At 49.3% G+C, this 25336-nt stretch overlaps 9 protein-coding genes across 9 annotated transcripts; 3 read left to right on the plus strand and 6 right to left on the minus strand.

The window, feature by feature from the left end:
- Positions 1 to 7: 7 nt before the first annotated feature.
- Positions 8 to 1529, plus strand: EDB91DRAFT_1233867 (PAXNEB-domain-containing protein; the record flags this gene model as incomplete). Its single annotated transcript, XM_041321146.1, has 5 exons — positions 8 to 450; positions 507 to 606; positions 647 to 742; positions 790 to 961; positions 1021 to 1529. 5 exons carry the CDS (start codon positions 8 to 10, stop codon positions 1527 to 1529), a joined length of 1320 nt encoding a protein of 439 aa, XP_041183800.1.
- Positions 1530 to 3066: 1537 nt separating this feature from the next.
- Positions 3067 to 7663, plus strand: EDB91DRAFT_1042494 (uncharacterized protein; the record flags this gene model as incomplete). Its single annotated transcript, XM_041312998.1, has 7 exons — positions 3067 to 3844; positions 3918 to 6495; positions 6548 to 6869; positions 6919 to 7115; positions 7167 to 7447; positions 7499 to 7576; positions 7629 to 7663. The coding sequence occupies 7 exons, from the start codon at positions 3067 to 3069 to the stop codon at positions 7661 to 7663; spliced, it is 4269 nt and encodes a 1422-aa protein (XP_041183801.1).
- A 567-nt stretch (positions 7664 to 8230) lies between these two features.
- Positions 8231 to 11138, minus strand: EDB91DRAFT_1097251 (amino acid permease). The gene is made up of 11 exons (XM_041317046.1): positions 10564 to 11138; positions 10369 to 10507; positions 10204 to 10313; positions 10158 to 10164; positions 9939 to 10084; positions 9669 to 9888; positions 9396 to 9608; positions 9261 to 9336; positions 8881 to 9209; positions 8587 to 8820; positions 8231 to 8530 (listed from the first exon to the last, which is right to left on the minus strand). The coding sequence occupies exons 1-11, from the start codon at positions 10704 to 10706 to the stop codon at positions 8525 to 8527; spliced, it is 1623 nt and encodes a 540-aa protein (XP_041183802.1). The 5' UTR covers positions 10707 to 11138; the 3' UTR covers positions 8231 to 8524.
- Positions 11139 to 12411: 1273 nt separating this feature from the next.
- Positions 12412 to 15517, minus strand: EDB91DRAFT_1097252 (uncharacterized protein). Its single transcript, XM_041317047.1, has 4 exons — positions 14787 to 15517; positions 14666 to 14738; positions 14562 to 14607; positions 12412 to 14507 (listed from the first exon to the last, which is right to left on the minus strand). The coding sequence occupies exons 1-4, from the start codon at positions 15265 to 15267 to the stop codon at positions 12606 to 12608; spliced, it is 2502 nt and encodes an 833-aa protein (XP_041183803.1). The 5' UTR covers positions 15268 to 15517; the 3' UTR covers positions 12412 to 12605.
- A 951-nt stretch (positions 15518 to 16468) lies between these two features.
- EDB91DRAFT_272837 (uncharacterized protein) lies at positions 16469 to 17496 on the minus strand. Its single transcript, XM_041326665.1, has 2 exons — positions 17097 to 17496; positions 16469 to 17035 (listed from the first exon to the last, which is right to left on the minus strand). Exons 1-2 carry the CDS (start codon positions 17292 to 17294, stop codon positions 16631 to 16633), a joined length of 603 nt encoding a protein of 200 aa, XP_041183804.1. The 5' UTR covers positions 17295 to 17496; the 3' UTR covers positions 16469 to 16630.
- Positions 17497 to 17672: 176 nt separating this feature from the next.
- Positions 17673 to 19548, minus strand: EDB91DRAFT_1233870 (RNI-like protein; the record flags this gene model as incomplete). Its single annotated transcript, XM_041321147.1, has 7 exons — positions 17673 to 17702; positions 17764 to 17867; positions 17918 to 18113; positions 18166 to 18684; positions 18741 to 18909; positions 18957 to 19147; positions 19198 to 19548. The coding sequence occupies 7 exons, from the start codon at positions 19546 to 19548 to the stop codon at positions 17673 to 17675; spliced, it is 1560 nt and encodes a 519-aa protein (XP_041183805.1).
- A 15-nt stretch (positions 19549 to 19563) lies between these two features.
- Positions 19564 to 21306, minus strand: EDB91DRAFT_1097264 (uncharacterized protein). Its single transcript, XM_041317048.1, has 3 exons — positions 20867 to 21306; positions 20656 to 20818; positions 19564 to 20603 (listed from the first exon to the last, which is right to left on the minus strand). The coding sequence occupies exons 1-3, from the start codon at positions 21285 to 21287 to the stop codon at positions 19718 to 19720; spliced, it is 1470 nt and encodes a 489-aa protein (XP_041183806.1). The 5' UTR covers positions 21288 to 21306; the 3' UTR covers positions 19564 to 19717.
- A 91-nt stretch (positions 21307 to 21397) lies between these two features.
- Positions 21398 to 22594, plus strand: EDB91DRAFT_1042939 (uncharacterized protein; the record flags this gene model as incomplete). Its single annotated transcript, XM_041313028.1, has 10 exons — positions 21398 to 21548; positions 21600 to 21622; positions 21678 to 21779; positions 21833 to 21880; positions 21931 to 22020; positions 22073 to 22104; positions 22160 to 22169; positions 22226 to 22293; positions 22341 to 22406; positions 22465 to 22594. The coding sequence occupies 10 exons, from the start codon at positions 21398 to 21400 to the stop codon at positions 22592 to 22594; spliced, it is 720 nt and encodes a 239-aa protein (XP_041183807.1).
- A 256-nt stretch (positions 22595 to 22850) lies between these two features.
- Positions 22851 to 24814, minus strand: EDB91DRAFT_1233872 (phosphatases II; the record flags this gene model as incomplete). The annotated part of the gene is made up of 3 exons (XM_041321148.1): positions 22851 to 23952; positions 24012 to 24179; positions 24231 to 24814. The coding sequence occupies 3 exons, from the start codon at positions 24812 to 24814 to the stop codon at positions 22851 to 22853; spliced, it is 1854 nt and encodes a 617-aa protein (XP_041183808.1).
- Between the last annotated feature and the right edge of the window lie 522 nt (positions 24815 to 25336).

Raw genomic sequence — 25336 nt, forward strand, 5'->3', positions numbered from 1 at the left:
AATTGTGATGTCGTCTTTCAAACGTAAAACTCCATCAGGTCGGGCTACTCTGCCCCAAGGCACTCGCCTTTCCCCGTTTTCCACGTCTACCGTAATAACTTCAACCGGAATACCTTCACTAGATGATATTCTTGGTGGCGGACTACCCTTGTCTTGCTCTCTCGCTGTGCTTGCTCCCGATCATCACTCGGCATATGGAGAACTAGTGCAAAAATACTTCGTAGCGCAAGGTCTTGCGTCTGGTCAGAAAGTCTGTATTATCCATGATGAACCCCTGAGATTTGCGAGGGAGTGCATCTGGATGCCAGGGAGTACGCCGTCGACACCTGCACAATCTAGTACAGCTGAGGACGCGGACGATGAGCGGGCGAGTCAGCATGATGACAAAATCAAGATTGCCTGGCGTTATGAGCAGATGAAGAAGTTCCAGACCACAGTCTCATCCAATTCGTATGTAAGTCCTCTACTTGAGCTAAATGATACTGAAGGTGTTCAACCGATTGTAGTCTCAATGACGATCTTTGCATGACATTTGATTTGACTTGCAGGATCCCCAATGCGGTCCTTGATGCTGTACGGCAGTCTGCCCAGCTGAATTTGATTGATGTCGATGCTTCTAGAGGAAAGCAGGGGGGTAATCAAACAGATCGAGGAGCTACTATCGAATAGCACAAACTCACAGGCTGTTCGTATATGTATCCCTGCTTTGGGATCGCCTCACTGGGGCGACATACAACCATCAGTGAGATACAGCCGCCTGAAAGGAGATTGTGACTGATGCCATCATAGACAGTGTTGACCTTGCTACACGGACTTCGAAGGATTCTCCATCGGTATCCAAACGCTTGCGCCTCGCTGACTCTTGCACCTCATATATGTACGGATACTTGGGGAGGACCGGGGTGGATTCAAAAGGTTGGCTGGCTAACCGATGCAGCGATCTCCATGTCGGCATTTGGCGGTGAGCATTCGCCGTTGATGTGTGTGCCCAACATAGACTGATGAAGGTCATGTGGACAGCCAATCCCTCGCTGGCTTCTCTTTTCCCTTCCCATCACGGCATTCTTCAAATTCTTACGCTCCCAGCGCCTCATACCATTCTCCCAGCCAGTGACAAATATTCCACTCTCCGCGGGCTGTCATCGGCTGCAGGGACAATGGGCGGAAGCGGAGAAAATAACCTTGCTTTCAAGTGCATGCGCAAACGTCTTATCTTTGAGACGCTACATCTTGACTTGGAAGGTGGTGTGACTGAGCGTCGAACGACACCTTCGTCCAACGCTATCGCTTTGGATACCGGCATGATGCATGAAACAACATCTGCTGCTATCCTCGCTACGGAAGGCAGAAAGGGCTCCCTTGCAACTGTGGAAGTTGAATTGGAATATGCTAAGGAGTTGATGATTGATGCATCTGCGCGGGCTGTGGCCGATGCTGCGGCCGACCGGTCCCCTGGCGCTGCGAAGTCGAAGAAGTCAAAGAAAAAAGTAGCTTTTCATTCAGAGCGTCCTGATTTGTATGATTTCTGAGCGATCTTATCTCCCTTACCCCTGCTGAGGAAGTCGTTCTGAAGGCGAGAAGGACATTCAGCTAGGTCTATATATGTTAGAACTTTATCAAGATGAAGATTAAGCGTTGGAAGCGCCCGAGTTCCTTCGTACCTGCGATCAAAAAGAACGCATGCGTTAAACCTGTTCCATGAGCTCCTCACCCATGCGTGTTTCCATCATCAAACCACTGATGTGATGTAGTGGCGATGTCTACCAGAGTTTTGGTTTTCCTTGCGGAACGGGTTACAACTCCTAAAACTGCACTTTGTTCACGAATAGACATGACATATACTGTTAACGGGAAAAAAAAATGAGTGTTACTATATGATGACACTTAATATTGGACATAACGTTGTCACGATCGACTTCCGTGGCACAAAATTTCAAGAATTCAAATGAGCACTTACCTCCTCGAGCGGAGTGTGCAACAAAGCAACCGAGGATCCTGAAACGTTCGGATTGTGGCCTTGGCCCTCGTTACGTTTGTAAGACGAGTGTGCAGAGTAGGTGTCTCAGCCGATACCTGCTATATTATACACTCCTGGTAGATAAGAAGGAGATAGTATGTAGAGGCTTCGTGCTTACTAGCAGTTGGCATAATTAAATAGCCATTGACACTACGTGTGAGCATTACACTGTGGGATATAGGATAGAGGGTAACCATGTCGTGTTGATGGGGATCGTGATTCGGGACGAAGGTCGCAGTCGTGCACCTGATCAAATTTAAATCAGTTTTTATGTAACATCAACTAGTAAAATGGTGGGAGTACTATACATAATGTACTAGAAAAATCGGACGAAGTTCTTAACGACTAAAACGTAGAACTGCTCGTCGTCGTCTTCGTCGTCTTCGTCGTCGTGGAGGTGAGCGAGCAAGCAAGTAATCATCGTATCAACTATTGTTGCAATGGTCATGTAAGTCGTAACTTAGTTTCCATGCTCATTGTTAGCTGACTTGTCACGCGACGACGATAGGAACGTCGACCATCCCAACGTACTTTTACCTTCTTCTTCGACACGATCAGCACCAGCTTCACCGACAAGATTATACACCTTTTACGAAAAACCATTACCCCCAATGCCAAACGCCGCACATAGACCACCTAGCTGGATAGACCCGGAGGGAGATTCAAGTCCTGGTGAGATACTCCGAATTCAATGCCGAAGCTAGTACTAGCATATTACTTTCATTGCGACTTTAGCGGTATAGTTGTTCTTGTTTGCTAAAATGATCAGTCTTCAGCGCTTAGCAGTACTTAATTTCTTCCCTTTGTTTTTCATACTTCGACGTTCCTTACCTTCTTTGCTGACCACCTTCAAAGATCTGGACTTTCTCACTACCAATCCATCTGCCGCCTTACCCCCTTCATCATATTCGCCCAATCCCCCTGGATCCCGTCCACGTCCATCGACATCATCTGTACCTGGTGAAACTCGGACCTGGTCCCAACATTACGGTACCCACAATTTCACCGATATCCAAGCTGCGGAGACTTCTAGTCTCGAAGAGCCTTCTATGTCTGCTGGCAATCCCCTACTATTACCCCACCCAGCCCACTCGTTTTTACAAGCGCCTCTTGTAAGGTCTGTCTCCGAGGGCGAATCATCTTTTCGTTTCGATTCATCTCCCACACGCTCATTTGCGCGCCCCCCAAAGGTCCCGCCACTGCCAGATCCCTCTCAGTTCCCAGACCCGTATCCCCAACGTTCCCCATACTCTCGTATGTCTGATCAACTGTCTTCCACCCTTCCTGCTCTCTCTTCTGAAGGCTCGTCTTCCGCATCCACACGTTCATCTGCATACACAAGCTCCGGAAGTGCATTAGCTTCCAGTGACTATGGCCATGTTCATGTTGCGACCGGGGAGGACGAGGAGATTGGTGTGGCAGTAGGAATCACATCTGATGATGTTGTCCAGGTGCTCCAGACCAAGACTAGCATTCCAACGTCCGCAGGAAGGACACCGATAGATCAGACCAGGTGGTCAGAATACTCTGCCAGCATTCGTTCGAGGTCATCTTCGATTGGGCTCAATAATACTAACAGCATACATGAAAGTGGCACGCCACGTCTTCGGGAGAACCCTAGCTTTGATATGGGATGGCAAACAGTCGATGAGAGAGATGAAGTTGGTTTAACAAGCGACGAAGAAACGGACGACCTAGGCGACGAAGATGACGAGGTTGACGACAAGGAGGAGGAGAGAACGTCTGCGGCGGTAGTAGCTGAAGAGGGGCGCGGACTCATCGTCAAAGGCGAGGGCATCCCAATTGTCCAGCTAAGTGTTGAACCAGGTGAGCACGGGGATCATTTATGGCGAGAATTTACCCAACTTATAACCTTTCCCCGTTGTGCCACTTTCATCAGGAACTACGCATCTACTTCTCGGATCGTCTAGCACGCCCAATACAGTACCAGCATTCCTGACGGGCGCCTTGCCGCAGATATGCAACACTTTACTTGCACTTGACATTTCTGCCAACTTCTTGGTCGCGCTTCCTCCTGCCCTTGCTTCATGTGAGAACTTAGAAGAGCTCAATGTCGCGTCCAATCCTCTTCGAGTCTTACCCGTGTTCTTGACCCATCTTACGTCCCTGCGTGTGCTTATCGCGGATTCTACTGGCATTGGGAGCCTTCCCGATTCACTGTGCTTGCTCGACAAGCTTCACACGCTTAGCATTCGGAGGAACAAAATGTATTCCCTGCCCAGCTGGCTATGCCTCTTGCCTTCATTGCAGGAGCTTTATCTCGATGGCAATCCGTTCCAGGGTCCTTGGCAAGCTTTGGTTGAGCCGTTGCTTGCTAAAACTTCGGTGTCACCGCCTTATCCACCCTCGACACCTATTCCTCCTTCTCCCGCTAGCCTTCCTGACTCATCTGTTGAGCACGAGACCGACACCGAGTCGGAGCCTACTAGTGCGGATCGGGACGGGCCATCCTTCTCTCGGCTCGATGACGACACTATTACCCCAGCCCGCGCTCCATTCCTTGGTCGCTCCGCAACCTCCCCGTCAATTCCACCCGTCCCCCAGACTGTTCCACGGGGCTTAACACGCACCAAGACTGCTCCCAACGGATCATTTTTCAGTTCAAAATCGCGCCCCAGAACTGAAGCGACCGATGGACCGACGATATCGAAGCGCGTTGAAGACTCAGGTTACTACACAGATCATGATTTACGGAGAATGAAGAGCGCAGGAGAACTACGTTCATATTTCGATCGACCTGACTCTCAGTTCTCTCCGCAGGACTCACCCGTCGATGCCCCTGCGCCCCCCGCGCTCCCGAACTATTCGACTTCGGCGTCTAGCTCGAATCTGCTTAGTGTGGCGGGTGGCTCTCCGGAATCCGATCGCTTGATCGTACCTAAGCGGTACGCTAGTCTCGGCGTTGCGTCATCTTTGACCCCCACGCGCAATCTGCGGCCATCGTTACCTCAGACACAGTTCGAAGCGCCCTCGGCCACTCCAGAACCGACAGTTCCTGAGTCTTCACGTATCTCTGCCGTTGAGACCATCTCGCCGGCCACTTCTCCGCGTCGACCCCTTTCACGTGATCCGACTCGATCCACGTCAGGTAATGGAGATAGGAACAGCGCTGCAAGGCAGTCTCAGTCTCACTCCAAGGACAGAGAAAAGACTGGGCGATGGGGTTTCTTAAAGAAAATGTCGATGGGAAAGATGCGACCTGGACCTGATTCTCCTGTTCCACTTCGCCCGAACACTACGTACAGTCGCATGCCTTTGCCCGAGCCGATGACTGCGCCAGCCTCTACTCCCGCCACTCTATTCTCAAGCACGCCTCAGATTGACGTTCGCTTCTCCACTACGGAATTTTTTGGGCCTCTCACGGGTAGCACTCCTTCAGTTGCCTTGTCCCCTCCAGTGCAAGAGGATGACACTCCGACCTCTGAAAAGGCTTCCCCGATTCCGCCCCCTGCTTCACCTGGCAATTTCCTTACCCCATCCTCGTCTCCAGTTCCACGATCATCCAGAAGAAGGAGCTTCTTACCAGTCGACGATGCAGTAACCATTCCTTCGCCGTCGCCTGTGTCCTTTATAGAACGCCTGTCAGTCTCAGGTGAGGATGACGCGGACGAACCAAGGCCAAGCATAACGTCAAGTCCGGTTCCAGATATGGATAGCGTCGATTTTGCTACTCGAAGGGAGGAGGAACGATTACGAGAGGCGTACACGCGGGCTTTGCGCTCCGTGATGGCGTACTTGAAGGATATGAATGATCTCGGTCTGTCTCAGGGTAATACCATCAGCATGTATAACGGAGGAGAGGAGAGTTCACCGAGCGGAATGCGCTCGCGCAGGCCGACAATTGTGGAGAGGACGAATTCCGACGCGTCCTCGATGTCTATATCCCGAGCAGGATCTGTGTCTGGTCAACTAAGGTCTCCCGAAGTCATGTCCAGCTTGCGCAGTGGAACAGCTTCGCAGACTGTCAGCATTGCCGCTTCAGACAGTTCTATAGAGGAGCGGAAGTATAAGGACGATAAGTGCAAGCGTGCACTCGGTGGTTCGAGAAATTGTCGAGTAAGGATTTTCCATTGTCAGGCCGTGGCGGAGGTTGCTAATTTTGAGATTTTAAGGACGGAGAAGACATATGTGAAAGGCCTCCAAGAACTTGTTGATATATACGTCAAGCCTAGCGCCGCTCCCGTCAACCTGATCAGTGGCGTCGGTTCTGGCAAAGAAACAGTTATCCCTTCAGCAGAGAGGAGGATCGTTTTCGGCGGCATTGAAGCCCTGTTTTCATTCCACAAGGAAAGCTTCCTTCCATCGTTGGAAAAAGCAGCGGCTCCACTGCTGCAAAAGCCTCCTGCAGGAGAAGAGTTGGATCCTGATGGTCAATTGTCTGTGCAGGTGGCGACGGCTGTGGCGGGATGTTTCTTGAGATACGCTGCCTTCATGAGGATGTACTCGACTTATATCAAGTAGTGCTTCAACTATCTCGTGCTTCGTTTTTTGCTGACAGAGTACGCGCAGCAACTTCGACAATTCTGTACAGCGCATCAGATTTTGGTCGACGGATCGGCCCGTCGCAGGCAACGCTAGTCCAGGCTCTAGCGTAACGCCCTCCTCTAGCACGGCCCAACTCGGGCTTGGGATCGCTATCTCCTCTCCTTCGGTCCCAGGCGTGATGTCTGATCCATCCTCTCCGAGTAATACAGCAAATTTAACGTCTGGACAACGGAGACGAATAAAGCATTTTCTGAAACGCTGCCGCATGAATCCTCGCCATTCACAACTCAATATGGAAGGCTATCTACTTTTACCAGTTCAACGAATACCACGATACCGGTTACTAGTAAGCGTCTGCACTGGTCTGTATACGACTTGACTGATCGTCTGTCTAGTTGGAAGAGCTTTTGCGAAGCACTCCACCATCATATACCTTTTTGGACGATTCGTTGGACAGAGCTCTGACAGAAATATCCTCTTTGGCCAACAACATGAATGAAGGAAAACGAGAGTCTGAATCTCGACGAAAGCTTGTTCAATGGCAGTCAAGAATACGAGGCAAATTTCCCAGTCCTCTGGTGCAGCCGCATCGGTGAGTTATGAACACAAGTACCAGTTTACAATTCTCTGACGCTTCGATCAGACGACTCATCATGGACGGACCTCTATTACTTACTAGGGTGGTGCGAAAGACGGTTGTCTCTTTTGAGACGTTCACCCCTCAGGGGGACGCCTCTCCTGTTCAAGTTGATTGCCTGGCGCCAGAACTCAATCCGCGCCCTCTCGTCGGAATCCTGTGCAATGATCTTCTCGTCCTTTGTCGGGATCCTAGCGACGGGAAGGATCCGATGTCTGCGGTCGACCTATGGGCGGTACTGCGGATGCAGACTTTGCCGCAGCCAGCCAGCATTGTCCATGGAAATGGTAAGTTCAACGGACACGGCAAAGTTTTCCCTATCTTATCAATTTCCGTAGCTTTGCGTCTGGTTGACAACAAGGCCATCTTGTATTTCGATGCTCCGTCGCCTTCTGATGCTTTGAATTGGTTTAGAGGTAAATATAACCACACGTCTCCCCTCGTATTTGCACTGACTGCGGACCATAGCCATTAATCTGCATATACCGTCTTCAAAACCATAGACGTCATCCTCTTGCCCAAAACCTAGCATCCACCTTCGTGGGTTTGCTTTTGTCGTTTTAGCTCGCTGGATGGGCACTCTCCGATACGTATATATACTGTCATTAAGTTTCCTGCATGTTGCATTCGGTTTTCGTCCTCAACATTATCTTCCCACTGTATTTCACTCATTACGCTTTCAACTCTAGTATGGCTAGGTAAAATAGACAACGCTTAACTGAAATCAATACACGTCACGGAACTCATTTTTGCGCCGTGACATGTAAATGAAACACTTGTTTGCCTGCGGGGTTAGTGAACGCTGGGTGACTTCCCGTAAGAATTTATAGAAACAAGCTTGTCTGTAAAAGTTTGATCGCTCGACATCGGCTAATTTACGGACAGAATCTGTAAACCGTAAGAACTCAGCAAGACGATGGACTGGGAACAACATCAATGATCCGGACGACAATTCCGGGAGCGAGCCATCTAGAAAATTGCCCGAATCAGACATTTAGTGCACTCCGACAATTTACAGAAATCTACAGAGGGGTAGCTACCCCTCCACAGATTGGCAGATTTACAGACCAGTGCGAGAGCAACCGTTTGACAGGCATTGACAGCTACCTTCCAAATCCAGCGCGGCTATTCGGCTAAGGCATGAGAAATTTGTCTGTAAAACCTTACGGGAAGTCACCTACTAGCTAGGCGTTGTATTCTAGGTTTGCGCGCAATGGACGGGCTCGCATTTCAATGGCTAGCTAGATATTATTATATTGGTAGTGACATACAATAGACAAGGTATGTTGCACAATTGAGGGGTTTACAAACAATAAATGACATAGACGATAATGCTCGAGGTATAATTAGACTCTGAGGTATAATCACATCTGAGTGAGGTGACGTTAGTAGTGTCAAAAATTGCCAAGTACAACAGTATGCTCACCAGCCAGCGCCAGAATGCCTCCATCTTGTTCTGTGGTGGGGGTTCGTCATATGTATCCGCCTCGATCTGAGCGAGATCGCTCTTGAAATCCATGTCCTCTGCAGCAACGGGTCCGGTGCGATAGTAGAAGCGAGCGCCGACGTACAGGATTGGCCAGGCAATTAGAAGGATGTAGTTAGTAACGAAGGTCGCAGTGTTCCAATTTCCTTTGAGGAAGACGCTCCATCCGCTGAACTAGAGAGTGAGACAATGGTCAGTCTAAATTGTATTATCGAGTATGAAAAGTTGACGTACGATGCAGATAGTGAGTGTTGAAATCACTCCATACCACGCTGCATACGGCTGGAGATTCGTCCAGTAAGGGAGGGTCTTGCGGTCGATGCCTTGGACCTTCATGCCCTTGTAGAAGCGGAGGTATGTCACCGAAATACCAAACCATGTCATAAGTCCAGCGACAGATGTCATGTTGGACAACCAGTCGAACACCTTGCCCGCACCCTGGGACACAGCCATAAAGGCGAGAAGCGAGAAGGAGGCGCAGAAGATGACAGCGACGTAAGGCAAACCCTGGCGCGTGGTTCTAAGGAAAATCTTAGGGGCATTTCCTGAAGCTGCAAGACCGTCTATAAAGTGCATTAGTATTGATGAGTTGGCTGCTAGATGCTTGTACGTACAAATCGCGCGAGACGAAGTATACAAGTCACTGGATGAGGCGGACCATGCTGAGGTCAGCAGACAAGCATTGATAATCTGTTTTAAAGAGCGATCAGCCATTTCTACGCAAAAGGGAAAAGTCATGTGGGTCTTACTGAAGGTAGGGATTTAATTCCCGCTGCTTCGATAGCAATGACGAAGGGAGACTTGGCGGTTCCACTTTTCAATTGGAGGGACGTGTTGTTGGATGGTACAAGAAGACCGATGACGAATGTTCCACCGATGTAGAAAAGCAAGATACGGATGTATACTCGACGGATGGCCTTGGGCAAGGTACGACGCGGGTTCTTTGCTTCTCCAGCAGCAATCTAGACGACACTCATGAGCGATCAATTCATTTCAGATCAAGCCAATGGAATCTAACTTACAGCGACAATCTCGGTTCCAATAAACGAGAAAGCAGCCTGCGTCATCACAGCCCACCAGCCAAGGAATCGGCCTTTGGAACCTTGAATGCCGTTATACTGAACAAATGGTCCAGGGTTCTTCCAGTAGCGGAATCCAAGGCGGTCATGGTTCGGGCCACCTCCCAAATCAATGATTATACCGAGAATAATAAGACCGGTGATCGTGACAACCTTGATGGATCTATAGTAATCTCAGAACACGAGGTCAGGATATTAGTAGTCGATACGCACGCAAATATGAATTCGGCCTCGCCATAAGCGCCAGCACCGAGCATATTAATGGTGACAACGACGACAAGGCACATGATAACCCATACTGAATCATTGACAGTGTTATTCCAAAAATTCATCAATAATGCGGCGGCGGAAAGCTCGGCTACACGGTGGCAAAGGTCAGCAGGTGCATTCCGTAAATGAATTAAACTCAGGTACCAGGTGCTAAAAAGCAAGAGGTGAGTAATCGTGAGAATGGAACGGGGAAGAATGGGACGTACAGACAATCGTCCAGTTATACCAGTAATTCCAACCCATGGCAAAAGAGAATGCAGGATCAACGAAACGCTCGGCCAGCTTGATGTGACCACCAGGTATGGGGAGGAAAGCAACCTGGGGAATAAAGATGAGACATACGAACTCTGGCTGGAAGGTGCAGCAAGCAAACCATTTCTCCCAAAGTGACCATAACACAATATACAATGGAGCCCATGACCATGTAGCCAAGCAACAGACCGACTGGACCTCCCCATGCCAGAGAGTTTGCTGTTCCGACGAAAAGACCAGTACCGATGACACCACCAATACTTGACAGAAGTGAGAATTCGCCCAAAGAAAAGAAAAGAAAGAAAGAAAAACAGACCTGATCATGGCGATGTGACGATTCTTGAGTTTACGTTGCAAAGTGTGAGGCTGGGGGCCCCGGATAGACTCTGCATCACGGTCTGAGACGTCAGAAAATTCGCCTTTCTGATAGGCAGTAGCGTCTGTTTTTTCGGCGCCCATTGTAGGGAACGCTCTTGAGCAAGAAAGTAGGGAGAAAGAGATAAGAGATCTCCTGCTCCCCTGGGGCTCATAAATATACGAGCGTCTGGAGCCGTGGCAGTGACTTCCTAACGGACGAATTGCTGTATCAATAGATGCCACGTCTAATGAACCTACCCGATTAGCCAAGCGGGATTAGGAAGGTAAGGTACCGCATGGTAGTTGTCAAGGGATTGCTGTCGAGTAGTACCTCCATGTACCTCTTTGTTCAGGCGGATCTGAGTGCTGTATACTGCAAGGGTATACGGATTAACTGAGTTCAGTTGTCGAACCAAACATGATATTTCTAGGCGGAAGTTGTGTTTCCCATCTCCTTCTATTTTTCTAGTTGCCGTTCAACTTTCTTGGCATGTACGTTAGCATTCGAGAGCATGTGATAATATATATTTAAGCCCCCCCCCCCCGCGTTTTCAGAATGCGAGGCGCCGCACCGAAAACGTCGCTCCATATGATAGAAGATACTGGCAATCACTAACCGATGCCAATGTGAAGGTTGAACAACTCAAGACTGAGATCAATGATGTTGTCAGCTTGGCCGGTGCCAACTTCGATCACGAAGGTGAAAACGACGGTGACAATCTGACAGCTCCTCTATAAAATATTGACGTAGCCTAACAACTCATATCTTACTTGTACTTCGTTACATACTCGTAATACGGTGAGAGCCTGTACTCCTCCTTTTAGGCGGTGTACACTCAAAGAGTAATCCGTAAACCACTCAGAACATGACAGACACACTTCCTTCCGTTCGGCCCGTAGAAGCAGTATGGTATGTATCTCCATCAGAAGCAGATCAGTGATTGTTGCTGCGCGTCTCGGTCCTTGAACAGTGTACATCCCCAGATCTGAGGCCTGCCATGGGGACCGTCAATAATCAAATTCACTCAAAAAATTTTGCTCATATTCTACTTTATCGATTGACTGTCATATCAAAATTAGCTATTGGAGACTATGGCACAGCTAAGACTTGGCAAACCCCTCGCACCACTGAGATAGATGTATTAGGTTGGTATGATAAGAAGGGGTGTGGAGACCATGATCCAGGGTGCGTCGGATCTTGCAAGCCTGGGCCTACCCCCGACCGTCCGCTCAAAGCCGGCAATGAACTTAAATGTACTGGTGGTGCCTTGCGGAAGAAAAGGCTATTTCTACTATACAGCAGCCTACAGGAGCCACAGCCTGCTACAGCACATCCGGTGGTACAAACTTGCCGGAGATTTGACCCTGACGCGGAACGCCAGTGTGCCTGGAAATGTATTATAGGGCTACATGTATACAGCATCATAGGAAAGGTACTTGGTCTTCGTGACATAGCACATGTTATCATAGGGGGGTCGCAGTCTTCGGTCTCTCGGACTTAAAGTTCCGCAATATTAATGAACGGCCGTCATATGCTAGTACCTACTCAAATTTTTAATCCCGGCAGCGGCGCGCTTGACCAACGATAGCCCACATACATGTAGGAGTCAACGTGTAGTCAACGTTCAACTTTAACTCGCAGGATCCACGGAAGTGGCATACATTCAATCTTGCGTCCGGGAATAATCGGGCTTGTTCGTAGGTTCCTATGTCCAAGAAGTTGGCGAGGTTACCATATGTAGTACCTGAGTTACATTTGTAACGCAGTAATTCGTTCAGCAGGTAGGAGGACGTTGTATTTTTAACCCATTCTTAAGGGGATTGACAGGGATCGACTCGTCATACTATCATCGCACGAAAAGTCATATTAATTTGACAGCTGTTGAAAATTGATTCCGACAAGCATGCCAAGGAGGAATGCTACTATCAACAGATACACAGAAGTCGAAAACCGAAAGTGGGTATGGATAAGGCAAACGCCAGGAAATGTTCCAACATAATTCAATGCGACCAACTCATCAAAGACCCCATCCAAAGGGACAGGCCGCGCCACGATGGTGGAGTGAAATCGATACCCGATGGAGGACATATATGCGAGCAATGCCCAGCCAGATGATGGCCGTGCGAAGGGCCGACGTTCGTCACTTGATTACTGGTATTTGATGACCCGGGATCTGATGCCTGGAACAGGGGTAGAAGAGCGGGTGTAGGTTTGATCAATCGACCCTTGGTGCGGGCCTTCTTGCGAGGTGGAGGAATAGTGCTTCGTGAATCAGCGACCGGCACCGCAGGATTAGGGGAGTTTGTCGGAGGCAGGAAGCTCTGAGCGAGATCATCGACTCTTCTTCTCTTCAGTACTGCTCTTTGGGGCAAGAGTACAACAACCTGTTTGCGGGCATTCTGGATGTGCTCGTATTCTGCCCGCTGCAAGATCCTGGGTCCTTCTGGTATATCTTTCTGCTCGTTCATGTGGAGCAACGCAGAAAATGTGCGATCTCCTGCCGCCATTGGGATACCTGACAAGTTTGGGGCATTTGCACAGGTCGCGATGTACGCGTTCTTGAGGTCCTTCAGGCTGAGATAGCGCTCGCGCTGATGTGACTTCTCTATGTGGTGGACGTATGGTGAGTACCCGTCCCGCTCCCGCTCTCTAACTAGATTGCCTCGTGCTATGCCTCTGCGTTTCTTGACTAGAAGAAGATGACGGATCGCATTTGCGGGTGAAACCTCGCCCTTCTCGACCAGTTCAGCATGGGGAAGCCCAGCCTCACGACAAAGTGCAATGTTTTCTTGCCGAATACGCGCGGCAGTCTGGGAGAGGGGTCTGACACGGACGGGAGGTACAGGAACTTCAACATTCTCCGGGAGATCCGAATACCACATGTGTACATGGTCACGAGAATTGATCCAGGGCGTTGCTGGCATTGGATAGCTATTGGAGACACTAGCAGATGGTAAAGGTTCCGATTCATGACGAACGCGTTTTGAAGGTTGAGATCCGAACGAAGCATGAGAAGCGTGGAGAGAGGGGGAGGGGGAAGGTTCTCTAGAACGCTTGCGCCTCGGAGATGATGATGATGGTGATGATGATTCCTGTACTGCGCCTGAAGAGAGACCGACCGCGCTCTCCGGCGCGATAGATGATGCCGACGGTCCCGCTCTAGATCCTGCTGTGCACCCAACCGAAGGTGGTGTTTGGGAAAGAGCCTGGTCAGGACAGGAGTCTGCCAGAGACTCGAGGAATGTCCGAATAGCAACCTTCACATCTTCTTCGCTCTGTCCAGGAACAACGATGCGTGCTGGGGAAGCATCTGAACCCCTGATCCAGGTGTCCTGCAAGTCGTGAGGGTGGACAGGTGGTTCTATTTTTTCGTCCTCAGGCTCCTCCTCATAAGGCGGGATGTATCCCGTGCGAGTTCCTTGGGTTCGACGCTTCCATAGCTCATCTTTCCGTTTATTTCGCTTAGTACGCTGTACGAAATCTTCCGTCTTCTGGCATTCACGCGTACGAGCACCATTGAGGTCAAGCTTGAATGCGAGTAAGCGTTTCTCGAAACGGAACTCTTCCTCCTCCGCCTTCTCTAAGCCTATGGACTCGTCGGGATTAGTGCTTCGGCTGAGCTGGAAATCGATGAGTGTAACGGCACCATCCCCGCCGATAAGAACGTGACGAAGCTCGATATCTCCGTGGAGGATACCACGCGAATGCAGCATTTCAAGCCCCTCCATAGCACGCTCCTTGAGGACGTCGGGCATGGTTGGAGAGGCCTCCATCCAAAAACTCTGATGGGGTAATTCCATAGCAATGCTAATCGCGCCTGGGAGAATGTGGACACCGATGATGTGAGGAACAATGACGCCTTGTAGGGGCTTAAGGTATTGTTCTGAGCTGTAAAGAGCCATCTGAAAGATAGATAGATGATCAGTATGCGAATAACTCGCGTGGTACACACGCACCTCAGAACGAAAGCCGATCCAATCCGCTTGCTTGTCTAGATTCCATCTACGTATGCGAATATTTAGTAAACGATAACGTTTACATAGTAAAAATGCTTTCTTACCGTCGGCTGATAAAAGTGATCTTTCGTCCAGCCATAATACCGGTTTGTATGTAGGCTGAGCACATTGAGCCCTCTAAACCATTGTGAGTGAGGAAGCAAAAGAACTCTACGACAAACTCACGCCGTAGTGATAACAATATCTCTGTTTGTTGAATGTCCTCGCCAGCTGCCCATGCCCATGGACCATGTGGTATATATATCGGCACGTCCTTAGCAAAGTTTTCACGCGATGAAAACCCGCTCTGCAAAGTAGAAAACCCCTCTCGTGGCGGTGAGTCTGCAGAATCCTCGTCCGTATCGCCCCAGTCTACCATTGCTGCACACCTCTCCACATCTTCTTGCCGTGGCTGTGTACGCCGCCAAGGGGTCAGGCAAGCTGGAGAACGATAGGGCGCAGTAAGAATCTCGAAAAACTGTGAGGTGTGGTCGATGCATGATGGCACGTTGTAGTCGCGTGGAAAGATGGATGGTGCAGCATATGTAGGGAGTCCGTTTACTGACTTGTCATCATTGCAGCTTGGACTTATAGACGGTGTCCGAGAGTGTAGCAAGGTTGAGTCCGCCGCCGATTGTGATGTTTGCTGTCGTTCTGAGGTCATCATGGAAATGAAGCAAGTTGGTGAAGTTAAATGCAAGGAGGGGGGGAGGCGGAGCAATGATACTGGAGAGAGAAATAAGTAGTTCGCATTGTCCAGTTATGCTCCGGCCTTATAATATGCTGTTAAAGCGTGTTAGGGCCACAGCGTGAAGCGTGCCGACACGCTTCGATGACATTGTCCGTGGTTGGTCTGTGGCTTCGACCATCCTTAACACCTTCCTTTTCCGGACAAGGGGATTGTTCAACATAGTGACTGCCCTTGTTCTTCAGCGGACAAAATGAATTTATGGACAAAACTACAGTGACTATAGGTACAAAATATACAAAATACAGAATACATGCCTGTACAATAATATGTATGAGGTACAAACCCATAAAACAAGATTGCGTGCCATCCAGTACACTTGCGCATAAATACAGTGAGTTGCAATGCTAGGTTCTGTGACAGATACTCAGCCAACAGGGGAAGAGTCATGATGTGAACGCCCATCCACCAGGCATGCTTAGTTCACGGGATTTTTTGGACATCAGGAGACGTTCAACGCTCGGATCGACCAACGTGCTCAATTCCTTCCAGGACATGACAAGCGCCTGCGATGGCAGCCGCGGAAGAGAGTAAAATGGATGTGGTGTTGGGCTGAGGTCTATCGTGGATACAGGTGATGGCGTCGTCTTCGGCACAGGTGCTTTGACAGGTTTGTTATCGGTGGCGTCGGGAGGTACCACTGTACGGAAAATGCGCAGTTCATGGCAAAGCGCGTCAGGTGATCCATCTAGAATGTGAGCATCACTATCCGCCACACCGCAGACCCTTTCATCATCCCCGGGACGTAAGTCCAGCCAACTACCCATCGTCTCATATTCTTCCAGCGACATCCCAGGGAGCTCGCATGAATTGTCGGAGGTAGTCTGTCGTTCAGCTAGCCATGTAGCTAGGGTGACAGAATCCGATGATACAAGACTGCCCAACGAGACTCGTGAACCCAAAGTGTCCTCAGTCTGGCAGCTCGGGGAAATTGAGGATGGATTCTCCGCGAACACCATGTAGTCACCCGCAGATGGGTCCGGATCTTCACCTGCAATTCGTCGTATTTACGCCCGCACGCCGACGGGAGAGTTTAGGGACCTTTCCAATGCGCGAGACAACGCTTCTGACACTCCTTAGGCCACTTCTAACCGTTCGCTTGAAACTCTTCCACGAACTGGAACGCTTTTCCATATTCGTCTGCATTTCTGTGGTAGATTGCGAGTCCCATGGCTCTGGTGCGACAGCTCCACTACGTGAGCAAAGAGGTGAGATGGGCGATTCCGGTGTCGATCGATGAAGAATGCGATGTCGTATATTAGATGGCCATGGAACATAAGGACTATTCGGATGGTGAAAGGCAGGGGATCCAGTGTGGTCCTTCATAAACCTTCGTGTTCTTGGTTTTTCGAATGACCACTCGTCGAGTGGACGAGACGTGGCTAGATGAATAGCGGAACAAGATAGAGGCTGGGAGGGAATGAGAAGACTTGTTACGACACTGGTTTGCAGGCGAAGATGTTAACGAATGTGTGGTTGAAAAATTGAGGAAGGAAGGTAGCTGCAGTGTGGATGCAGATGGCAGAGGAGGAAGGGGGCGGAATGACTCAATATTGTGCTGTGAGCGGGTGACACGAGTAACGGGTTGGTCAGGAGGAATAAGATTCTGTTGCTCCTCGCGGGTCTTCTCAACAACGGCGGGCTTTTCCAAGGACTTGCACTGTATCCTTGAGGGAGCGTAGGGCACCTGGATTATCAGCTCAGTAAGATTCAAAGGCCAGCCTGCGGGCATGTTTTTTATTACATACAGCATTATTCACCAGCGTCTTGTCCGCGAGGGGTGGGCGACATGCTCGCTGTGCCTTGCGCTTTTTGACCTTCCTGACCTTAAGGTACGGCTCCCCATCGAGAGCACAATTTGATACTGCAGAAGCAACTTTAGAAGGAGCGCTGATCTTCAAGACCATGTCGTCGAGTCCAGCAAGACGTCCGGAATAGTGAAACATGAAGGAATGACGGGAGGTAACGAGCGTAGGGTCCGGAATCAGAATACTGAGAGAAGATTAGGAAAAAGAAAACGAAATGTATGGGGGCGCTAGTTGTTCATCACAGCATCCTGAACCGAATACTTAACAAAGAATACAAGGTCTAGCTAACCAAACAACGCGTACACAAAAGAACATAGGAGACAAAAGGATAAAAAACAATCTACACCATCTATGGAAATTAACAATCGCCTCCGTTGAACTATGTACACACGCAGCAGAAAAATTCGGAGACGAACCAATTTGAACTATGTTATCTTGCGAATGACAATGCAGTCCGCTAAAATCTGCTGTAACGTGATCGCGTGAGTGAGTGTATATATATACGACTTCGAGGACTCATGAGGCCTTCCTGTCGTGCTTCCACGCCTATGAGTGTTTTACGTCAATATCGCCAACTGCATGCAAGACTTGTTACAGCTATACATACCTCGAAAAAACGACGTCTATCAGTCACGCTTATGCTCCTGCAGCTTGTGAGGTTCAATGACCGTAGTTTAGAGCAGGTGTCGATAACAGAAAAGAGACCAGCACCTGCAGTACGTGAACCGCAAGTCAAACCGCAAGAAAACACGTCCCCTTACTATTTATTTTGGTACTCGCTAGTTCAAGTACCACAAGTTCTGAACAACATGCCAGATAAGGCGCGGCTTCGCCGTCCACACCAGTGTTGTTGAGAATGAGCTGTTCCAGCCTGGGTGGTCGATTTTCGGCGTCTTGCGGTAAGAGACCAATGAGATGAAGGGACCGTAGATAATGCACACCTGCCAAGTTGAGGTGCTGATGCAGACCTCAGACAGGACATAACTCAAAAACAAGCTGTGGAACCGACCTTGCATTTCCTTCCGACGCATCGAATGAAGTACTCGAGGGCTCCACCACCACGGGAATTAAATCCTAATTTTGTGTTACCGACCAAACTGATCTTTTCGAGTTGCTCGAGATCCTTCAACACGTCTGTCAATGACTCCAGCGTTTGGTCCGTCATCGTCATCGCAGAGGTATTCCCAATAGATACCGAAGAGCCTTGCCCACCGCCAAGGGCCCCGAGAGCAAGAGATTTGAGGTGAGGAAGACTAGAGATGAGCGCCACAACATCAACGCTGCAGATCGCAGTGGATGTCAAGGAAAGCTTTTCAATTCTCGCGTCTGCTAATGCAACCGGCAGAGGTCGGTGGATGTGCGTGAAGGAGAGGTCCAGCCGTGTGAGGTTCGGACAGCGGGCCAAAAAGGAATAAATCGAGCTTTCGGGAAGGCCCAATTGACGCAATTTCAACGTATGTATATTCCTTAGTATAAAAGTCTCGTCTTGGAATACTGCAGAAGATAATTTGGCATAGGTTGCATCCGTCTAGGCAGTGAATGCATGCAATTAATCAATTGTTTAGAAAAATTTAAGCTACTTACCCAGTTCGGTATCCCGGCAAGCTTCAGCACCTTAAGGTCAGGACAAGTTTTAAGGAGTGCCACGAGTGCCACAGGCGGGACAGCAGTATAATTGAAGTTCACTGTCGAAAGCAAGTGACAAGACCGCGCGGCAGCTTCCGCAGTGGCGGAGCCCACTTTGGCGCAACCACTGCAGAGAATCAGGCTTTTCGACCCGTAGTCGTGAATTGCACTCACCGAAGAACCAAGACTCGGAGGGACGGCATGGAAGGCAGTATGGTTGCGAAGACAGAATCAGCTAATTTGACGAATCCCGTAAGGTGCAGCTCATGCAGCGAATTGCCAGCTCCAGCAAGCGCCAAAATGGTGCTTTTGTTTATTGCTGGGACGTCACTGGTGAGTACGATTGACGGGCCTCGTAAAAAGTACTGACAGAACTTGATGAGCTAACATTTTATGGAGCAAGAGATATGCCTACAGAAGTTATCATTGCGTTGGTAAGTAATTGTGGACAGGAGGATCTCAGCATAGCGAACAGTTTGGGCACCAAATTGTCAGGCAATAGTTTTAGCCACTTGAACGTGTTTTCCCAATCATCACGAGTTTCGTGTAGTGCCTGCAAGTTTGCGACAAACGAGCGTGCACATAACGCGGAAAGGTTAGGTATCGTGCCAGTTGATGGCAAAGAGCGAGTGGAAAAGCCAGATGCTGTTGAGATGCTAGATGCTAGATTGACTCGATCATCCTCGGTTTCTGCGCCAAAGGCAGGGACTCCTCCCTTTCGTCGTTTCGCCAGTCGTTGGGAGGGTTCCGCCTTCCGTTTCGACATGAGACGAACAAATCAAAGACTCGAAAACGTCGCATCCGTTTTAAGTAATTATCCCATATAAGTGGTACACCCGTAGAGTTGAGACACTAAAACTTCATATGGAGATTGTCTGGGGATGCTTAATACTATCCAAATACCAGTACCCAACACGCTCGTCAACAAGTACTGATTACGCCAGACCCCAAAGCCAGAAACTAGAAATCACAGCTCCAATTAATCCTACACTGATTCTCCATAGCACCCTCTCCACTGACTTCATGTACGATGTTACTGGATGCCCGAGCCCAGAAAGGACCACGCAAGGCACTCGCACAAGAAGTTGGATCATGTTGAAGGGAACTGGAAAGTAATAATGTTCATACTGGACGAGAGCTTGCACAAATGACCTGCGTGCGTGTAACCCGATTTCTCGCGAGTAACAATCCCATCTGCTTTTTGAAGCGGTTGATGATGCCAAGGTCGGGAACATCGCAAAAGTCATGCCAAGTCCACCCAGTAGTAAAACAATGACAGTGATGAAAAGGACGAAGAATGAGAATCGGCTGTCCATCGGAGTTACTTCTAGAAAATTTGGTAACACTGACAGGGAAGTGTCAACGAGCGAGGCGGATACGAGGAATGCCGCGAGCAATAGGACCGGAAAGAAAAATAGGGTGACCGGCATGAAGATGCGAGTTGCTCCGTGCCAAAGCAACGTAGAGAGAGGTATGACATTCTCGGGCTTCACTGCGACGGGTAAGCTGGGAGAGTAAGGCAGATGAAGGAGAAGCAGCTGGAGTAGCAGGGCAATGTGAAGTACAGAGAACGAGACATCTCCAGGTATAGGGACGGATGGAAGAGTCGAAATGAATGCAGGGAATACAAGCATCGCTGGCAGAGTATGTATTGACCACCGTCGAGCGAGGGATGCAGCAGACACGAAAGTGAGAAATATCTCTCGAGTGCCCTGCTCATTATGTCCCAGAGTTATGTGGAAGTGTGGTGGATATAGCAAATAGTGGATAAGTGAACCCATAAAGGCCAGTCGGCCCAAGATATCAATGAAATGCAGAACCCTGTGAATGGTATGAGGATTGTACATCGCGATTCGTATCTGCAACCACACACCTGGGTGTCGAAAGTGCGTCGAAGTGCCCAATTACGCTCAAGCCGTGATGCTGAGCGGATTCAGCTTTCGTGCCGTACTTCCAGGACTTAATGACCACGGCTTCGACGATGGGGTGTGTGAGAAGCTCCGGAGGAGTGTATTCCTTCGTCAATATATCAATTACTACTCAAAGATAAGTTGCGAATCGATCGTTCGATAAATTGCGCTCGCCTCTGGTAGTTGCATTCCCCGTATCTTCTAGCGGAAAAGCTGTCCAGAATACAGTTTGGATAGCAGAAGAACTGCTGTGGTTCATGAGGAACTGATCCAACATCTCACTAGCACGTCGTCCAGTGTGCTCAGCAGCAGCCGAGGCGGCTCTGGCATGCTGCCAGTTTTCCCAGATGTCTGACGATGTGTTCAGAGCATCGTACTGTGATTCATTGTAATGTAGTTGGACGAGCAACAGAAATCCAATCCGCTCTGCATCAGATGAAAACGCATATTGCGAATCCAGAGTATCACCGTCAGTCGAGCCTCCCAACCGGTACTGACGCACCGCAGGAAGAACAGTGGGACGATCCTCCGAGAAACTTGTATGTGACGCTGATAGCAAAGGGGTAGCTTCGTCGACCTGCAATGTTCCGTTCATGGCCACGGCGTATCACGTATCAAGTTGTTGTTCACAACAAACACAACCATACGTTGACCATACGTGCCCTATAGCTACAGAGTCCAGACTCCTCTCGAGCTTCACCCACAATGAGCACGAATACACCATTGCTGCAGACCATTGAACCTGATGATCCTTCAACAGCGCAGGCTTCATCTAGAAACACTACATCCAATGTCCGACCTGCGGTAGTCTTGACACCTAATAATATGGCCTCCACTCCAGCCGATGCAGAATCAGGTTCGCATGTCTGTAGAATCTTCTTGCCCTGTCTTTAACAATGGCTTGCAGGCATTGCTGGGATATTGAGACAGGTCTGAATCCACAGCACCATGTTGACTCCTCCGACTGATCTTCCAGTGCAATTAGTCTGCACATCCTGCGGTCTTATTTTGCCTCTATTTCTTTAGGATATCCGCCATCGCTGTGTATATCTTATGTGGATTGTTAACAAGCAGCTATGTTCTTTCCGTGAGTGGTAGATCTTTTGACTGTCTCTTTGGTTTCTTACCGGCTGCGCGCAGACGGTGGCGGTTGTTGTCCTACTTGCAATGGACTTCTGGAATTGTAGAGTAAGCTTTTGCAAGGGTCATTCTTTAACAACCGACTAAGGTGTGCAAAGAACGTTGCTGGGCGCACTCTTGTTGGCCTGCGTTTCTGGAACCAGGTAGACGACGATGGAGAGAGCTATTGGGTGTTTGAGAGCAGAGACGTGCGATATAATTTAGATATTCTGCTGCTAATGTCTCATTCCTTGCTGTCAGCCATCAAGACCAGCAAACCCAGTGGATGCTAAGTGCGTCTCACTTCATTAGCAAAGTTTAAGTCTAGCCTGACCATGACGTGGATAGGATGTTCTGGGTAAGTCAGAACTTCTAATATGCAAGCTTGTCACCTGCACACGCGACTTTTTGCAGATAGCTCTTTACGCGTTTCCAGCACTCTGGCTACTGCTCTTCATAGCCTCCATCATCCGTTTCAACTCGTGAGTTGAAAGAAATGCTTCACTCAGCTTGTTGCTTACCTGGCCAGATTTATACCCATCGTGATTCTAGCGCTTGTATTCAATGTTACTAATGCCGTTGGATTCACTTATGCGTCAGTGTTATTCTTTTTGTGTGTTGCATTTGTTGATACTCACAAACCTCACTTTCAGAGATAGGGATGCAAAACAAAGATGGGCCAATAGTATTGCATCTTCTGGATGGAATATGGGAATGGGGGGCATAGGGGGGCAGATTCTGGGTGGCGCCATGAAGAACAGTATCGGGAGATTGTTTGGATGAATGGGCGATTGAAGGATCATTCATCATACTTGATTCGGAGGTTGCGAGACTAATGTTACAAAAGTGCGAAAAGTTGCAATAATAAATGCTGACAGTCCAAAATGAAAGCAATGAACACGAAGATGAAAACAAGGACGAAGACGAAGACGAAATGCGAATAACGGCCTACGTAACAGAACAAGATGGATGGTTGATATAACATGTGTCACTTATGACCCATTCATACATAGCTGATGCTAGGTCACAGACCTGTCGTTTACTCCAATCCGACCCAACCTCGTGCATCGACACGGGAATAAGCAGTTGTCGGTGCCACCGAAGTCCCGACGCCAATGAAAGATCTCATGCGACCATGAGAGCGGGAGGTGGATACTCGAGGGGTGGGTTGCGATGGGAATGGGTAGGCAATGTTCTGTACATTGGATGTTACAGTCATAGTGGACGGCGTGCGCGATGTGGTCGTGAGATGCGTGGGTGAAGGTGGGAAGACAAACAGAGTCTGAGAGGGTGTCGCAGTGATGGTCTGTCGTGACGGCGTGATTTTGGGAGGGAATGCAAATTGACTGGTATTTCCGCGGAGTTTGAGCGGGGGTGGCGCTGGTTTGCGAGCTGGCGTCCGGCGGCGAGTACGAGGTGTTTCTTGATTGTCTTGTACAGCAATAGGTGTGATGGGGGAGGGGGGAACCGGAGGTAGTAGGCCTAACGGTGGCGGTCGCCGCTTGCCCTTGCCCGCAGGGATGATGAAAGTCGATTGCACCGCCGTAGCTGGAGGTGGATGAATATTGAATGCAAGTTTCGTTGCAGGTGCGGAAGGCACGGCATCAAGCGATTTGCATCGTAGTGGTGGGCGATGGGGTGGAGCTTTACAAGACGAAGGTTGAGTACTAGGTTCGCTTGCGCCAGGTGATTCGCTGGACAATGACAAACACGGACTTCTTCGGGGTTCTGTAGCTTCATCGAAGCCTCCACCAATCCCTAAGAGCTCTTGCTCCTCGTCCGCTTCAACTAGATCCTCACTCAGCACGCTGCCAGTGGTATGGATGCTGGCGACTGAACCAGTTCGCTTGCGCCCGTATCGGCTGCGCCATGCCGGACCCATGCCGACCCCCGATGACGAGGCGACGGAGGACACAGAAGGTTTCCTTGCTATTATGCGTTCTTCCATAGCCCGGTCGAGGTCTTTAGCCTCCTGTTGGATAATATCGTCTCGGTCATCCATTTCATCATTACCGTACGCGTTACGGCGGCGACCCCACTCCTTTTCTTCTTCACTCATGAAAGAAGACTTGTCTGATTCAGCGGGCGAGGGACCGCCGCCTTTCAGGGCCTTTTCATATTCCAATAATTGGTAAATGAGACTAGAATTAAAACCGCATTGAAATCGAAGATGATGTGGCGAGAATCGAGGCTTGCTTACGACATATTTGGGCCAACATGCTTACTTTTCTCTTTTACAAATGAGTATGCGGCTTGCATGCCTTTCAGCTGCCACACCTCAGGGGGTACGTTAGGTAAACACATGGCCGCGGCACGCATCACAAGGGCGATGACCAGCGTAGCTGAGCGAGAGATGCCACATTGGCAACTACACATGACATGAGGGCCATCGATCCAACAGGACTACGAAACTACGCACTGAATGAGTATGCCTTCATGGCGATCGAGGGCAGCATCTACGAAAGCCATAGCTGTCGGAAACCCTTCCTGAACAAGATCTGCCTGTCCATGAGACCAAGGCAACTTCAAGTAATGCATGCCTGGACGCCCAGAGGGAATATGAGGAGGGTAATATGTCGAACTCAATTGCATTGCCTTAGAAGAAGTAAGATTGGGAGTAGATGCGAAGGGTCGAAGGGGTTGCGCAGCAGAAGAATCAAAGGGTGATGTGACTTCCTTTGCAACATTGAGGATCGCTCTGATCCGGCGCTCCAGGAGGCCTGACCAATCTCGTGCGTTGTCCTCAGAACCAAGCCAGATCCCGGGAAGAATTTGGATGGGACCATTCACATATGGAGCGGTGGGAGACCCATCCTCATCTGTTCGGTGGAGGACAGTCGTGATAGCAGTACTTGGCAAGGAGAGAACAGAGGGCCGTCTCGGGCGAATAGCCTGGTAAATGTCTTGCTGTGGGTCAACCGCACTCGAGGGATCAGAAAGCGGTGAGACGAGAGAATTTGTGGAAGATTGGGCCGATGGAAGATTAATTGAGAGATTTTTCATGTTTCTGAGTGACCTTGGTTTTTTAGGTGTAGTAAGCTGAGGGCTTGATGCGGAATCGGAAGCGGAAGAAGAGGAGGTAGATGGGGAGCTAGGCTCGTCCGTTGCGAGGACTATAAGGGGACTGTGTTCAGCAGGAGTGTCAATGCGGAGGGCTGTGAGGGGACATCTTTTGCGTGACATGGATGGCGCCTGGACCAACTGCGGTAAATATTGATTTTCGGGGGATTGCATAACAGGAGTTGAAGATATGAATTACACGACCAGCGTGTCACCTTGCCTGCAGGCGATAAGATTGATCAAGAAGTACAGGAAGATCTCCGTGATTCCTGAAAACTAGCTCAACCTATAATGAAAAGAAAAAATATAATTTTCAGTAAATCAGAACGAAACGTTGATAAATCACAGAAGAAGAAAAGAAAATAAGAAAACCCTCGGTGAAAGACGGAGGGGGGGGGGAGGGAGAAGCTTGCAAGGGTAAGTGGTGTGTAACTTTTGGAGTATCACCATCTACTTACATAATCA

This window comes from Suillus paluster (assembly GCF_016628075.1).
Source record: "Suillus paluster strain FC165 chromosome Unknown EDB91scaffold_2, whole genome shotgun sequence".
NCBI lineage: Eukaryota > Fungi > Basidiomycota > Agaricomycetes > Boletales > Suillaceae > Suillus > Suillus paluster.

What these genes read in the sequence shown, in the direction of transcription:
- EDB91DRAFT_1097251 (XM_041317046.1), bottom strand. Translation starts at nt 10,706, where the DNA reads ATGGGCGCCGAAAAAACAGACGCTACTGCCTATCAGAAAGGCGAATTT. An exon ending in TTGGAACCGAGATTGTCGCT is followed by an intron (nt 9,609 to 9,668) that starts GTAAGTTAGATT and finishes AGTGTCGTCTAG; the next exon opens with ATTGCTGCTGGAGAAGCAAA. An exon ending in CAACACTCACTATCTGCATC is followed by an intron (nt 8,821 to 8,880) that starts GTACGTCAACTT and finishes CTCACTCTCTAG; the next exon opens with TTCAGCGGATGGAGCGTCTT.
- EDB91DRAFT_1097252 (XM_041317047.1), bottom strand. Translation starts at nt 15,267, where the DNA reads ATGATGACCTCAGAACGACAGCAAACATCACAATCGGCGGCGGACTCA. An exon ending in ATCACTTTTATCAGCCGACG is followed by an intron (nt 14,608 to 14,665) that starts GTAAGAAAGCAT and finishes TCGCATACGTAG; the next exon opens with ATGGAATCTAGACAAGCAAG. An exon ending in GGATCGGCTTTCGTTCTGAG is followed by an intron (nt 14,508 to 14,561) that starts GTGCGTGTGTAC and finishes TCTATCTTTCAG; the next exon opens with ATGGCTCTTTACAGCTCAGA.
- EDB91DRAFT_272837 (XM_041326665.1), bottom strand. Translation starts at nt 17,294, where the DNA reads ATGTTTCACTATTCCGGACGTCTTGCTGGACTCGACGACATGGTCTTG. An exon ending in AGACGCTGGTGAATAATGCT is followed by an intron (nt 17,036 to 17,096) that starts GTATGTAATAAA and finishes CTGATAATCCAG; the next exon opens with GTGCCCTACGCTCCCTCAAG.
- EDB91DRAFT_1097264 (XM_041317048.1), bottom strand. Translation starts at nt 21,287, where the DNA reads ATGAACGGAACATTGCAGGTCGACGAAGCTACCCCTTTGCTATCAGCG. An exon ending in GGGGAATGCAACTACCAGAG is followed by an intron (nt 20,819 to 20,866) that starts GCGAGCGCAATT and finishes ATCTTTGAGTAG; the next exon opens with TAATTGATATATTGACGAAG. An exon ending in GACGCACTTTCGACACCCAG is followed by an intron (nt 20,604 to 20,655) that starts GTGTGTGGTTGC and finishes TACCATTCACAG; the next exon opens with GGTTCTGCATTTCATTGATA.